Below are 16,750 nucleotides of genomic sequence, written 5' to 3' on the forward strand. Positions count from 1 at the left end.
GATGGTGGCATCCCAGGGGATACTTGCAGATTGTAAGTAGAGTTTGGCATTTTCACACCCAAAGGTGTTAGAAGGGTCTTGGTGAAGAATGTGAAGAGGATGAAATCATGTTGTAATGTTATTAATGTTATTTGGGTAACTTAAGGTACCAGATTGTGCAACTGGTGTTGGGAAGGCAGTAGGAAAATGAAGGACAACATTCCAAGTGAAGTGGTAAGAATAAACAGTGCAAAAGTCTACAGTACAGCTGTCACATGAGAACTCACAAAGAAAAGGGAGTTTCTGAAAGGATGGAAATACAAAATTCAGAAATTCAATGCTTGAGTAAATTAACAAGATCATATTACAAATGAGAAAGTTGATTCGATGTTGGTGTCCACTAGCTGGAAAACAGACTGAGGTGGTTTAGGCATGTAAAGAATACAGGAACAGAGTAGTCAGAATGTACATATATGAAAAAGCAGCACAACAGAGTGGGAAGGCCAAGAGTCATAAGGAATTGAACTTGATGGGAACTCAGGCAGAAGCTGAGTGAATTATAAGAGTTTGAACCTTATATAATCCTGTGAAGGGACTATCTGACATGAAAACTTACTGTATTAATGATGACTGTTATGGAGTATCATGACAAATGTAGGCAGTATTATGAGAGATGGGCTTTTTCGAGTTGTAGTTCCACAAGTATTAGTTTGTACTCTTACCAGTAGAGTTGACTTTCTTGTAATGTTGAGTGGCATTTCATGTCATAATTATAGAGTATTAAGTCAATTTTGTCTTACAGGCACAATTAGCTGAGGTTGGATGGGTAACATTGTTGTATGTGTCATCAGCTACAGTGGTCTTCACAGGCTTTTGTGTGGTGCAACAATTACTATATGTCTTCAGAGGCCAAACTGCATATGAGTACAATAAGGTAAGGTGATGCGATGAACGTTTGTAAAGGAGCCGGGAGGATATGTACATACTGTAGAATATTTGATTTTTTGGTATTGCAGACATTTTTGGCAGCATTTAGACTGTGTTTGTTCCTTAGAAATTTTTGGGTTTCACTGAGGTTATATAAATTTTTAAAATATTATGGACTTTGTTTGTAAGCTGCGATACTTATAGGATTGTACGTATTAATCTTTGCTTGAAAACACGTAGGATGTTAACATTTTTGTAAATTTAGCCAAGTGGCTTATCTCATGGTTGACAGTGAAATATCTTAACTCGTAATTGCCATCATTGTATTAAGCCTTCACTTGCCAGAAGTAGGAAGTGTGTATGTTATAAAAATGGGAAGAATAGCTTCAATGTTTTACAGATTTGAAAACCTGCTGAACAGTTACTTTTGAAGCATGAGCAATCATTTTTCTTTTAAATGAAAGTTAATCTGATTGTCTTCAAGATGATAACCAGTAATGTAAAGGTCCCTGCATTTAAGAACCCAGTGAAATGTAAGTAATTTTCTTTTAAGATGGTAACCAGTAGCATCAGGAGCCAAGCATTTAACTTGCCCTTCCCCTCCCAGCCAAAACATCCCCCCTTTTTTTCAAATGAAAAAAAAAAAAAAAATTGTAATTTTGTAACCCTAAAAGCTAGAGATATCAATTTTGTTTTAAATGAAAACTGAACCAGTTCCTTTGAGAAGGTAACTGATATTATCAGGGGCCAAACATTTAACTCTTATGCCTGCCAAACCCCTCAAATTTTTTTAAATAAAAAAACTGCTTTTTTGTTATATGTAAAGGTAGAGAGATAGTTTTTGTATAAGTAACAGCCAAGTCAGTTTTCATCAAGAAGGTAACCAGAACATAAGGAGCCCTACTGCTCAGAACTGCCCCCCCCCTCCTTTCAATGTAAAATTCTAAAAATTTAGTGTAGTTTTGTGATTTTTAAAGTTTAGAGAAATAAATTTTATTTAAACAAAAGCCTCTATTCTTTTTTAATGGTAACCAGTAAAATCAGGGGTCAAGCCTTTAACCCCCTCCCAACCCAAAAAGACCTTTTATCTTTCAAATTAATACAGAATTGTCTGTAGTTTTGTCATTTTTATAGTTAAGGGTATTGAATTGTGTTACTGGCTGTAACCAGTAACATTAGAGGCTACACCCTTAACCCTTCTCACATGTCAAAAACCCTGTCTTCGTTCCAGAAAATGCAACAGATTGCCTGTAGTTGGAGTGACAAATTATATTGTAAATAGTAGCTGTGCTATTTTCTTTTGAAGATGGTTACCAGTCACACAATTGGTCAGGTCATTATAATCTTCTCCTCCCCTTCCCAGCCAGAAACTCCTTCACCCTCTTTCAGGAAGATGTAAAATTGCCTAGCTTATTGTATTGTAATTTTTAGCTACAGCAATAAATTGTTTTAGACAAAACCTCAGCATCAGTAAAATCAGTATCATGCCAATAAAATATAAGTCATGAATTTGTTTTCAATCATGAGTGTTGGTATAGCTATTAAACCTTTTACACATTATTTTAAAGCCCCTAATGATGGTACTTAACCAAAACGCCCAGAGATGATCTAGCTTAGTCTTTGAATAAGAGGTTTTTTGGAGGTATCAGCAGCATCTACAGCCACCCCTTGGAGGCCCTCTGCCCCCTCACCTTCTTTGTAGAAAGTCAGCCACCCCTTGGAGGCCCTCTCCCCTCACCTTTTTTGTAGAAAGTGAGTAAGATTTGTTGTGTGGTGTCACGGTACTCCTCCACTTGGAGCCTCTGTTTGGGTCATAACTTACTTCTTTATTTTCCTGATGGAGGTCAAGCAGGTGGTACTCTCCAAGGCATTCCTTCAGCATTATGTAGATACATATAGGAATCCTTGAAATAGTTCAAACTACATCTGCAGTTTGGCTAGTTGATTCCTTGATCTGTGGTTATACTGCCAAAGTTGGGATTTGACCCTGCTTTTGCACAGGCTTTGTGAACCTTAGTGTGATGTCCCCTTACTTGACATGGCCTTTGTGACAGTGTTTTTGTTGGCCTTACCTCCTTTTAAGCATGTCGCCAAGCTCCATGCCTGAGTTTCATCTCTCATTCCAGTCATTGGTCTTTCATTTGCTCTGGAACTTGTTGCCAAGGCATTGTTCAGGAAAGGGTGGCACAACCATGGACACCTTCACCATTCCTGTTTTTATGTCTTCGTCCAAGGATGGCAGATACATTTCTGATGAGAGCCATCAGGGCCTATCTGCAGTGCACACAGATCTTCTGTCTCCTCTCCTCTTTACCCATACAGTAGGTTTTTAAGAATACAATCTCATATTGATTTCCGTCAAGTGACCTCCCTGGCATACTTGAACATTTTTATAAGAAGACCTTTCCCAGCTTAGGATCAAGCTGAGAAATTAGTTGATTTTGTTACAGCAATAAAGTTAATCTTTTGCAGAATTTTGTAACTGATCTTCTCAAATATAAACTTGATAATCAAAATTGGTTGTTAGAATTAGATACTGTAATATTATAAAATACGTAATTTTAGATTTTGACAATTAATACATTAATTTGTAACTGAGATGTAATGTTGATTCTCCCTTTAAGGAATACATAACCAAAAATTTCATTCAAATATAAACATTGGGTAACATTGCTTTTAATTGTACTAAATCTGTTACGAACTTGATTATTAGAGGTGTAGAGGATTTGCCATGTTCATGTATAAAGATGAAAGATTTAACCCCCCATGGACAGGACATCTTATGATATTCAATAAATGCATATGAAAACTTCCAGCACATATGATATGATAATCCTTATTTTGCTCCATGATATTTGAACTTAAATGGGCCATGTATGACTTTATTGCAACTCTTATAGAAAGACTCACACCTCAGATCATTGATACGAGGTAGAATAGTCTCCCGTCCCAGTAAATCTAGGTCATTTGTCCTTCCTTTACTAGATTACTGTTCTCTGATGTAGTAGTCTGCTTCTGCCGGAGATTTATCTCCTTTAGATAGAGTGGTTCGTGGTGGTAGGTTTCTGTTTCCTAATTTTAGTAGTTTTGACTTCTGCCATTGACAAATGGTCTCTTTTTTGTCAATTTTTCATAAGTTGTATTTTAACAGATCTTTCACAATCACAATTTATCACTGATTCCTTTTTCCTGCCAAGAGCAACTAGATTTGCTGAACAGCAGCACCAGTATGCAGTAAACATTCCTCACTGTCGAACTTCTTGGTTCCAGATGTCCTTTATTTCTCACACCATTGTACTGTACTGTGAAACAGTCTCCCTCAAGATGTCATGCAATTGTAACTACAAATGTTCAAGCAAAGGGGCAATGCATTACTACCCTAATACAATTCTCCTTGTATTTTAATAATTACTTACATTCTTATCTATTTATGTATTAATTTGTTAATTTATTTTGTCTTTATTACTAAGTGATATGATTTTTTCTTTCTGTATTTCCTGTTACCTTCTTTTACTGCTTTCTAGTGAACACTATATTCTTTGGAAGCTTGAATTTAAGTGAATGGCCCCTGTGGGCGTCCATATGAATAGGGTTCATGTTCTGAATAATAAATATAATAAAATTGGTATATATTTGTCTATAAATATACTCATGGAGTGCTGCTGGATTAGTTCCTATTTTGTATGATATTGTATGAGCTGTAATTGTAATTTTGGAAAATAAAGTACAAAATAATATTAGAATATGTGTAGCTTGCTAAAATTAGTATATTTTTACAAGTTTCTCAGAAAAGAAATACCGCACTGGGTTAGAATATTAACTTTCAACTTCCTGTTGGAGGTATAGAAAATGTTTTGGAATTTTTTTTTTACACCATGAACATTGGCATATCTTCCTCTTTCCAGTGTGTGTGTTTTATTATTATTATTATTATTATTATTATTATTATTATTATTATTATTATTATTCAGAAGATGAAACCTATTCATATGGAACAAGCCCACAGGTGCCATTCACTTGAAATTTAAGCTTCCAAAGACTATGGTGTTCATTAGGAAGAAGTAAGAGGAGGTAAAGAAGAGATCCCACTTATTAAAAAGAAAAAAATAAATTAATAAATAGATAAATATTTATTGAAATGCAAGGAGAATAGTATTAGGGTAGTAATGCATTGCATCGTCACTTGAACTTTTGAAGTTCCAATTGCACAACATCCTCTGGGAGGCTGTTCCACAGTCCAACGGTGTGAGGAATAAAGGACCTCTGGAACTGAGAAGTTCGACAGCGACGCATATTTACTGCATATTGGTGCTGCTGTTCAGCGAATCTGGTTGCTCTCGGCAGCTAAAAGGGATCAGGGATCAACTGTGGAATGTGAAAGATCTCTGTTGAAATACAACTTATAAAAAATTGACAAGCAAGAGACCATCCGTTGATGGTCCAAGTCATAACTGCTACTATTAGGAAACAGAAACAGAAACCTACCACCACAAAGCTGGCAGACCTTAAAGTTTGCCCAGTCATGGGGTTTTGTTAATGCGTATATAGAGTAGATAGAGTAGCCTCTAAGGGTTAAAAATGGTTTTCATAAACATGTAAATAACAGGTATTTAGATATTGTATTCTTTTATATGATAATCTCTTTAATAAATATTTGTAAACTTGGCTTTAAATTCAGACCCATACCAAAATTAGATAAAAATAAATTTATTATTAAAAGCAATAAAATTAATGAATATACTGCATTTAAAACTTTCATTTAGATTTATTATAAACATTGGACAGTTTATAAAATAAAAAATGAAAACCATGAGAAATATTATGGATAAAATTAATCCTGTAAAAGTCTGAATAACTCTTCTTGTACTGTCAATCTGAATAATAAAATGAATAATGATATTCAGAAGAAATGTATAATATTACCAGTAGATACGGCTAATACAGTAGTAATTTTGGATTTACTGTATATGTAACAAATATTCCATTGAGGTTATATTCTCAGAAATAAAATCTAGTAATAATTTTGATAGGTGCAATATTGATCTGAAAAATTATATATTTTTTTCTATAAACAATTGATTCATATAAAGTGGTACCTTCTAGGTATAATTTACCTTTCATGTATACCATACAAAAGTTTTACAATATAAAATTCCTACAAAATTTAGATACACAATATAAAAACTCAGACACATGTAATAACAAAGATCTTAATAATATGACTAATTTAGTTATAGATAAACTTTATTATATAATAAATGATACAGAAATGATAACTGGATAAGTGAAAATAATAGTAAAATACAATACGGTTTTAAAATCTATTATGTAACATTAATCTTGAAGGCCCTGGTAATTTTGTGCTATCTTTTTATTTTAGTACTACATATACTGCATTACCACATGATCATATTAGATGCATTGTTGCCATATATGATAAATATATTGACTTTAATTTCATAATGTACAATAAAAATAACAAAATTAAAATCACCTCAGTGAAAATACTAAAATTCTGTATTAACAGTAACCACAGGATGATAAATTTGATAACAGAATTTTCATAAAAAAAAAAAGGTATCCCTGTGGTTGCTAATTATAGCCTTAACATTGCCAATTTATATTTACATTTTTATGAATCTAAATTTTTACATTTTAATCCCCTAGATGGGAGACTTAGATATAACAATACATATAGGTATATAGATGATCTAATGCAGTCAAATGATACATATATTATTTGATGTTCATTCAGTACATCCCAGAGTACTTGAAGTTTCCAGAACTAATAATGGCCCTTGTAAAACTTTTGAGGTCTGCCAATTTATTGTACCCCATGGGTATTGAATGTTCACTTGTACCCTATGGGTATTGAATGTTCACTCAATGAAGGATGTTACAAGAAATGTAAATATTACATGCACCTCTTCTACATTTACGTTGTCCAGTATTGAGGTCATTTTTTATTTTATTTCATTTTTTTTTCCCATTTATTAATTTCTGTGAAAATCTTGCAAGATAAATACGATTACAATAATGTAGCAGTGATAGTTATGGATATGCAAAAGTTTTAGCAGTGATAGTTATGGATATGCAAAAGTTTCCTTTAAACTAATACAGTACCTGGTTCACAGTTTGGGTCTACTTACATCAGTTATGGTTTGTGTCTTTTGTTACTTATGTTCATGTTTTTGGTGTAATTAATTAAAATAATTTACCTTGCCTCTTGCATTTTCACTGTTTTGTTCTCTAAATGTGTTTAATATCGGTTTTTATTTGCTAAAAGTTAGTGACTTGAATTACAAAACACAGTTTTTAAAATTTGGTAAAGTCACAAACTTAGAGATTAATAGTTGAAAGAAATGATGTCAGATGCTATTGTAGATTGGAGACTGAAGATCCATTAGTGTAGCTGTGGGTGTGGTAATGTAACAGTAAGATGTGGCCTTTATAATGAATACCAAAATTGAAGTTTGAGATTTGACAAGGACAAGGAAGAATTACTTGACTACTGAAATTGGTTAGGAGCAATCACTATTGCCAAAAGAATCCATCTTCCCATGTCAGTAGATTCAAACCCCACCATGGAGACTGTTTATGTTCCTGTAAAGTTATTTTCAAGACTACGTAGATGTCATTGCTTTTCCTCTGAAAGGTAATGTTCACTGTGCCAAACAAATTGGAATTCAGTTTTTCATCTGAAACATTAGACTTGAAAGGTATTGATATATATACAGTAAATCACCAAAGATTTGGAATTTGGGAAGATTTGGACTCATTTTTCTGTTTAACTTTACATATCAATCAGATCAGTTGAAATTGGTTATTCTATTTTCAGATAAAATATTATGTGTTAATGCTAAAGCACAATAAATAAAACTAAAAGTACTTAGGTAAGAGTAAAAATAGTTACTTATTTTGTACCTCTGATCTCTGCAGTAAAATATTACTGTACAGTGCCTGTTCAAAAGGAATGCGAGATAATGAAGAGCACAGAAATGTAGAAAATGGGTCCTTGAGTATAAGTACATACAACGTTTATATTTTATCATTATTAAAAACTTCATTTAGACAACCATGGAAAAATAAGCTAGCCTATCATAAAGCTTTGCAAAGATCTGTGAGAGCCATGAAAATTTACTCCATGTTTTTATTTCTATCTGTAGATGATCTAATGATTGCTTGATTTTAGAAGTAGGGTAGTCATATATCAAATACTTCAGAAATTGTGATGTTCAATTTTTCTTTGTATTTAGGTATATACTATGCAATCGTGTCTGCCTCATCTGATTACCTCAAGCTTTTATTTCTTACATCACAAACCCACGACTTGCAATTGGCCCTTTTGTGTGCCACAGAACTGTCCCAGACACGAGAGTCTGACTTGAAAGATGACAGAAAATGAATGTGCTGTGCATGCATGATGGATCTCTGGGTGTATCTATGATAGTCAAGCACAATCATCAGATCACTGGACACTACTACCAATTATGACTCTTTTAAGGGCACACATTTTTACCTTTCATTTTCTGCATTATATATGCAGGTTGACTGACACTGTATTTCTCTTTTAAAGAGGGGCTGAAGTATCCAGGAGGATTTTATGGCACACTAATGCTATTTATAATTATAAGCACTGGTTTTGTTTAGGAAAATTTTTTTCAGCAACAGGCGCTTAAATTAGTATGATGTTTGGTAAAATGTCCCTTTTGTGATTTTGTAACATCAGGGTGCTCCTAAAAAGGAAATTTACATGTCTCTGAAGTCAGAATTCATGTGAAGAACTTGTGAAAAATTCAGAGTTGTAAGTTTAAAGTTCATGTTTAAAGGATCTAACATTTTAGTTTTGATTACTATGGCATGTATGTACATTTTAGGGTATGCTAGTTGTTCATCGGTCGGCCTTCCACAACTTTCTTCACGTGTTTGGTCGTTACTGGCTACTGCACCTTCTTATTCCTTTTCCAAGACGGCGCACAGTCACTGATCCGCGAAGTTTCTTAAAAATTATATGAAAATTTGTGGTATCATTTTGGTTTTCATTTCAAGAATTACTGAAATTTATGTTTGTAAGTTTTAAAAGTATTCTGTGTATAATTTTGTATGTAGGGCCCCACTTTTTTATGTTTTGAAATTTTCTTTAATTTTTGACACTTTTACTAATGAAGATAACTAGGTAAGTATATGATACTTACATGAAGAAAATACACAAGAAAGTACAATTTATGATATGATTTTCCCTGGAAAAGTGAATAATTGTACTAACATTATTTTCAGTTTTTAAAAAAGTCATTTATAAGGTCATTTCTGTAGGTATTGACATATTGAATATTTTCATGTGACAATGGGTGCTGCAATATCAAAATATAGATTGCTTTAAAGAGAACAGTATTTGAATCCATAAATTAAATACATATCATATTCAGAATAGTAATACTGTAGCTGTGAAAGGATTCTTGAAGCAGAGGAATTTCAGAAGTTCTCAGTTATTGACAATGGCTGAACACCAGGTATTGAAAGGTCAGTTTGTATTTGCTGTTGTTGTTAAACTACTGGCTCGGAAGTACGCACAGTACTTAATAAGGCTAGAACTATATGTTTGATCTCATTGTATTATGTAATTGTTATTGAGAGTTGCATGCTGGTTTAGGCTTAATATAACTGTAACCCATTTGAAATTAACATTATGATAGTTGTAATTCAATTTTTGTATATCGATAAAATAAGCATGCATGGTGCTTTTGGATAAGAATTTTTCATATTTTGCAAGGTAATAACACATACATGCATTGTATATTGGTGCCATTAGGATCTGCTAAAATTTACAGTGCTTAAGCTACTGATGGTTTAACAAAGAAAAAAAGCTCGAGAAATTTTGCAGTTTTCCATGTTAAATTCTCATTACTTTAATATTTAAGCCGTACTTGACTTAAAAAAAAAAAAAAAGACTCATTCCTTTAATATTTAGGCAAGACTCTTGATTTGTAACAGATCAGTTTGATATATTAGAGGTAAAAATGTTCACCTTTTGTACTAAGTTTTTTATTAATGATATAAAATACATTTATTGAAATATTTTCAATCCATTCATATTCATGCAGACTAAGAAGAAAAATTTGCTAACATGCAATCACTGTACTAACTTAGTTCCTGACAATTCAAAAATAAATTTTTCTTCTTCCTATGTTACTGTCAACCCTTTCAGGGTTGGCCACTTACCAATACTGTCTGTGCTGAGTAATGCACTTTCTTAGTTATAGTTCGCTTTGAGCATTTATTTCCAATTTTCCGATTGTAATAATTTTAAGCTGATGATGAAAATAGTAGATGGGTGAGGAACATCATCTCAAAGACTACCTTACATTTTTGTCATTATTAGGGGTCCAGATATACAGTATTGCAGACACATGTCCATTTCCACGTTCTGTAAAAGTTAGAAAATGCATTTATTGAATGAAAAAACCAAGAAAGTAGTTCATATAAGTGGAATTATTTAAACAACATTTTTTAACGGTTTCAGTTCCTTTTTGTTTAACTGGTTTGTGTACAGCTTACTTGTCAGTTTCCTGACCACCATTTTTCAAAGGACCATGTTTCTTTGCTGCTGTAGTCATTTTAGTTACAACAGTCATGTAAAAACAGTATAATGGTCATATTTGCAGTATAGTCAGACTCCTATAGGACCCATGAAACTTTTATTCCAGAAACTTCATTTCCTACACAAAGCACTTGTGAACTGTTACAAGATAAAGTTACAAAAATTACTTGCAGTACCCTAAATTATGGTAATTTATAGTTCATTATATAATTTTGTCACTTATTTAACTGTTTGAGAATGACTTGAGAGGGAGTTGAAATGTTTCAGGAATAAAATTTTGCTGTTAAATTTTCCATGCAAGATATCAATATCACCAATAATAATAATTGTTGGTTAAGTGTTTTATTTTATTTTGATATACATCACTACTTGTCTCTTGCTGAAAGATTGTTAGCCTCTAAGGCTAGTTTTCATTTATTTGGACCAAAATTTTAGATAACAGCTGTTAGCCATTTAATGGAAGCCAACTAACCAAGGTGTTTTGTGTTTTTATAACTTTTGTAAGGATAAATTGTTTCCTTGCTTTTTTATTGATGTTTGGGATTAGCAGTAATCTTTAGATTTCTCATCTTGTAACTTTAGTGGCTAACTGCATTTCAATGACTACAAAGCCATTATCAGACAAAATTCATTTGCAGTTGATGGAGAGTGAGGGTGACAAATAGTAGTTTTACTTTTGATGTTTAATAATTTCACTTCTTGAAAAGTAAAATAGTTTTACTATAATAGTTTTTGTTTTATGCTGTTTACTCTTGTCAAAAACCATAAGCAGATTTGGAGTCTTGCACTAGCTGAAAGGAATGAGTCTCATTAAATTATAATTTGATTGCATCAAAACCGTCCTAGTTATTCAAATCAGTTGCTACCTCTGGAGTAAAATAAATTTGTGCTGATAAAAATCTTATTGCAGAAGGGGTAGCATAGTCTTATGCCAGCAAATAATTTATACTTATTTGGAAGTTATATACATGTCCACTGCTCAACACATATCATCTAACTATTTTCATATTTGTAACAGGATTTATGTATTCGTAATCAAGCAAAATAAAATCCTTTCATAGGAGTGACTATCCACCAGGAAAATAAGATATTTATCTACATATCAGGTAATGTGCTGTAAGTTTCAGTAAAAGCACAGCATATTGTTATCACAGCAACAAGCACTTGTATGGCTTGTCCCTGTTAATAATTAGAGAGCTTCACCATTTACAGTACTTGAAGCTCAGTGTAATACTAGTTTTACCGTTTCTGAGTTTCTCCGTATTGTAATGCTCATTGGCAAATTGAATATTAACACGAAATGACATTTGTTAATGAATGATGCCTGATACTAATGACATTTTTACAGATGTGTGTAAATATATATATATATTTTGAACATATAATGAAGCAAGTGAAGTCTGTATGATGTATTGCAAATAAAATGTCATGGTTTACCACTTTGACGAGTATTTAGGCTCAGAAAACTTAGCAATACTGTCTTTATTAATATATAGTATATATATACAGTACTTCAGGTGTTTATACTGTAGCAACAAACCTCATTTCAGTGCATATCAGAGTTAAAATGCCATGCTATACAATGTATATATAGTACATACGGTATTCATACACATACACTAATTCAAGAAGTCATTGAAATGGGAATCTGTTGTTATTGTATTTTGATACAGTATATTAAAACAACCAAATCCCCATTCACTGTTAATATATGTGCATTATGTCCCTTAAATTCTTGTGGATCCAGAGAGTTTACTGATTTGGAGATTCCATTTATATGAGTGAGGTAGAGCACAGTCAAGGCTCTGCTGTAGCATGTTTATACTAGCTTCTACATGTGAGCTGTGCTGTACATGCATATGTATTATGGTGTATGCCATGTGAGATCCTGTAAAGCAATATTTAATGTTGGATGGTAATTTTCATTGGACAAGTTGGTGATCTCTGATTTTAGAATTGAAGTAAAGTACTCATGGGATTTGTATGTATAGATATGTTATCCATGAGTAAATGAAGAAAAAGAAGGGGGGAAAAGCCCCCAAAGTGGCTTAGTTATTTTGCTGTTTTTGTCCATTGTCAGCTGCAGTTATTGGATATGCCCAGAAAGAGTGAAGTATTTGAGTAAAACTGCAAAATATCCTTCATCCAACTGGGTTGAAAAAAAAAAAAAAGATAAGTTGGCAACAGAAATAATCAGAAGTGACAACTTCTACTGCAGTAGGAAGTTTGTGCTCACAAGCCAAATACATTAGCATATTTGACAGTATTGTATCTCAGTGTCAGACTTATACTAGCCTTCTAGCATTCATTTATACTGTATGTTAATTTTAGGCTAAATGTGAAAATAATTGTGCTCAACCCATCAAGTCACTTTGTAATATCTCCAGTTAGCATATTTGTATGCTCTTGGTCTAAAAAGGGATATGAATTTATATGAATATATATAGATACTGTATGTGTATGCTGTATATAAACAAACAGTTAATATCATGTTCGATATCCATGACATAAATTAGAACTAAGAGAGCCATTTCAGATTATAATATATTCTCTATATACAGTATAAACCTTTATAAAGTGTTTGTAACATTTTTTAACAAAACTGCAAGCTTTCATGATAAATGCTTGATTAGTAGTTAACTGTACAGCATCATTTTTCCATACGCACGCACATATATATACGAGATATATATATAAATATATAAACATATATATTTTATACACGTGCACTTTTTACCTCTAGTCAAATAAAAATTAGATGATAATTTTAATCTATGCACAAAATATTGAATTTGGGTTAAGTTTTTGACCACTTGCTGCATGATCAATTGTTTGTTCTCCCTATAAATTGGTTTCAAAATACTTTTACCTGGAAGTTCTTCATTAAAGACTCATGCTGAATTATTACAGTCATCATTGTGACAATGCATTCAGTGTACATCATTGCACAAGCATATTATTTCTTCATGTACATGTACGGGATTTGTATAAATTATGTATTCGTTCAAATTGCAACACATGTATTGTACCACATTTTTGCCTAACGGTTCAGCATGTTTCCAAGACGTACAATGTTTGATAGAGAAAATAATTATATTAGCAGCAGTACTATGAGCAATAAATCCCTTACAATTGGTGTTATTTGCAGGAATGGAACTACTGATATGTAGTTTAGTAGCACAGTCAAGATTATTACATATCCAGAGGCTAGACTCCATGGTTATCCATTATTAGGAGATACAGAAAGTTATTCTTTTGCTTTTCTTTGATTCATTATTTTTGTTCGGTAAGTTGTAATTTATGAAGTACGATATATACTTAATAAGAATAAACTTCATGCCATTCCTATGAGAGTTAAAAATATTTGTCAGTAGCCAGGTTAAAATATGTGTTAATAGCAATAATCTTATCCAGTACAATATTATATTCTACAGTTTGTATTACATTCTACTCTTAGTATGTGTTTACTTTTGTCACTTATTAAAAGAAGCCTCTTCTGTGAAGGAAATCTCTTTACACCTAAGTACAGCACTGCATTAGTTAGTCCCCCATGTCCATGTGTCTTTATTACAAAGCATAGCTATGAATTTTATGTTGTGAAGTAAAAAGATGCAAGGGTAAAAAGCTATTTCCTTCTCACAAGAGGGATTCTGGTTACTGAAATATTTGACAATGTGCAGTACTGAAGGCTTTTTTGTTCTGTAGGTAGTAATTTTGAACAATTTTTTCCATAAAACCCGTTCAATATAATTCTGTTTTCATGGTCTAGTTTTAGGACCACAGGTCATAACCTAATAGAATTCATTATCCTTTGTAAGGGGTTTATTGCATATTTTATGTAATGTAACTAGGAGCATTTGATTTCATACAGCCTGTTAGTACACATTTTATGTTGCTTATATTTGAGTTTATGTGGTATGCATACTGTATTGCTCAATTTAAGTATTTTAATGTTTCATTTTTTTTATTTTAAGCAGAAGCAGTTTGACTCCCTCCGATTATCACTAACCTGGATACAGTATCCTCAATTCCTCAGTGAAATATTTTTGATTAACATTGCTGTGATATTTTCATATCATTCCTTTACGTATATATTATATGGTATGTACAGTACATTGTATTAGTTGATTAACAAGAGAAATAATCACATTTGCTCTTGAGATTTGAATTATATTTTTAAGTGCTGTGTACAACAGATGACATTATTTTATTTTTATCATATTTTCTAAGATAACAGACTCATGAAAAGTAAAAGTATCCTTATTTGTTAAATGATTATGCCACACTGTCTTGACATCCTGTTTCTTCGTTTGTGTTATGCTAGTAGTGCTAGAGCATCCTTATATATGGAATTTATGAATAGCTACTTTGCTGTGAGTAGTTATTAAATAACGTAGATCACTTTAGAGCTGCACTTAACTTTGACTTTCCACAGGAACGAGATTAAAAGCCTAATAGTTGGTGTAGCCGATTTCATGGTAAGTTCACAAACGTAACTCTATTTTGTATAGTAATATATTTTATCATTTAAATACCAGCTTCAGGCTCTTCATCTCCTTCAAAGATGTTTTGTAAGTTTAGCCATTGACAGTTGTATGGTTAATTGGTTCCTGATTTGTAATTGTTTGATAACCTAAGTTTTAGTATTCATGCAAAGCTGAATATTTTGTGTTGCAAAATCAATGCACAAATGAATAAAAATATGCCATCCCTTGTATTTCACAGTGATATTTTTAAGACACAAAATCTTTCATTGGTTTTATTCTTAGAAAAATATTAGGTGTTATTAGTCCTCATCAGTTCTGTAACAGGATTTAGGGTTTTTTCACCTTTCTTGTGAAATATGTTGCAAATGTAAACAGTGATTTATTTCTTTGCCAAAAAATATTTTGGTCACTTCAGCTTTAAGTAAGCACAATACAGATACTCCCTGCTTTATGACCATTTGCCGTATGTCCATTGGAGGTTTGATGAGGATTGCCAAAATAAAAAGATTATATATAAGTTAGAAGTTTGAATTTCCTGATGATTCATAACCAGTTGCTGTGCACTGCAACTTCATTGCACCCAAGGCTCCTGGCACCATGTGTTCAGAGGGGCTGGAATGTCTAAAAGGTAACCACTTCAATATGAAGTATAACTTGACTTTCAGTAGTTGCTCTGAACTAAATTACAATCAAATAAATAGAATTTACTCTCTTCTCTTGTAACAACTGAGCTTCTTGAAGGTTACTGCAGTATCTATATTTTACAATTCTGTTATCAACCCTGGACTTACGATCTGCTTACAAATAAATGGCAACCTGCCATCATTATACGAATTAAAAAATCAGTTAAAGATCTGCATAATCCTCAAAATATAGACATATATCCCCCACCCCAGCTCTTTGCTGCTGGAGGCTTACCTGAAGCAAGTGTGAACTGAGGAATGACAGAGGTGGTATTTCTACCTTGTAAGGTCCAGTCATACCCTCAGCATCAGTGCAGAGCACCCAGGCAAAGACTGGACCTCTGCTGTTTCTCTATTTTGTTTTCTTTTTTCCTCTCTGAATCAGGGTGCTAGGAATATGGGGTCTCTGGACTCCCAGCACCTTGCTCCAGATAGCAACTACTTGGAGGTGACTCATAACTAGGCCGTAAGTAGTTGCATTAAACTACTTTAGCTAGGGTTTTTTTTAATCTTTTTTTTTCTCTATTTTTTCTTGCCATGTGAAGACTAACACTTAGATGAAGACACCTACGTCTTAAATACGTTTGTACTCACTCCTAGGACACAATGAAGGGTGAGGTTTGACAACATTCCTCCTCATAAGTAGAATTCAAATAGCCAATGTGATTGAGCTAAATGAAAGTCTGATATCAAGCTCTGTTCCTAACCCAGCCTTGGTTCATTTTGATTTCCATTTTGAGAATTGTAAGTGGCCAAGGGTCCTGGTTCTCAAAAGAAATAAAAGTATCACTACTAACTTGAAAATTTCTTAACAAGATGGCCATCTAAAGAAATGTCTTTCAGACAGACAAAAGGAGAGGGTTGAGCAATAGAACTGACTGTGATTCATCAGACAGAAAGATTACTGTAAATTACAAAAATCTATAACATTTCATGTCAGTGTTACAAAACATGACACAGACGTTTTACCAAAATAGACAATGAAGATGAAGCAATCACCAGAGAATTTTTTAGTTTTCCTCTTAAAATAACAATTACAGCTGGAAATCAAATTCTTACAGGCACTGGAATATGTA

At 32.8% G+C, this 16,750-nt stretch overlaps 1 protein-coding gene across 5 annotated transcripts in view; it reads left to right on the forward strand.

Moving 5' to 3' along the window:
- The window catches only part of LOC136843824 (palmitoyltransferase ZDHHC22-like), a 44,182-nt gene extending 28,674 nt beyond the window's left edge, over window positions 1-15,508 (forward strand). For 2 of the 5 annotated variants that reach the window (XM_067112613.1, XM_067112615.1), the window contains exons 6-7: window positions 782-913; window positions 8,784-15,508. In XM_067112613.1, coding sequence (XP_066968714.1) covers window positions 782-913; window positions 8,784-8,921 — 270 coding nt within the window. In that variant the 3' untranslated portion in view covers window positions 8,922-15,508. The other 3 variants (XR_010854694.1, XM_067112616.1, XM_067112617.1) reach the window with 3 other exon arrangements.
- Window positions 15,509-16,750: the final 1,242 nt, after the last annotated feature.

Source organism: Macrobrachium rosenbergii, chromosome 12 (assembly GCF_040412425.1).
Source record: "Macrobrachium rosenbergii isolate ZJJX-2024 chromosome 12, ASM4041242v1, whole genome shotgun sequence".
NCBI lineage: Eukaryota > Metazoa > Arthropoda > Malacostraca > Decapoda > Palaemonidae > Macrobrachium > Macrobrachium rosenbergii.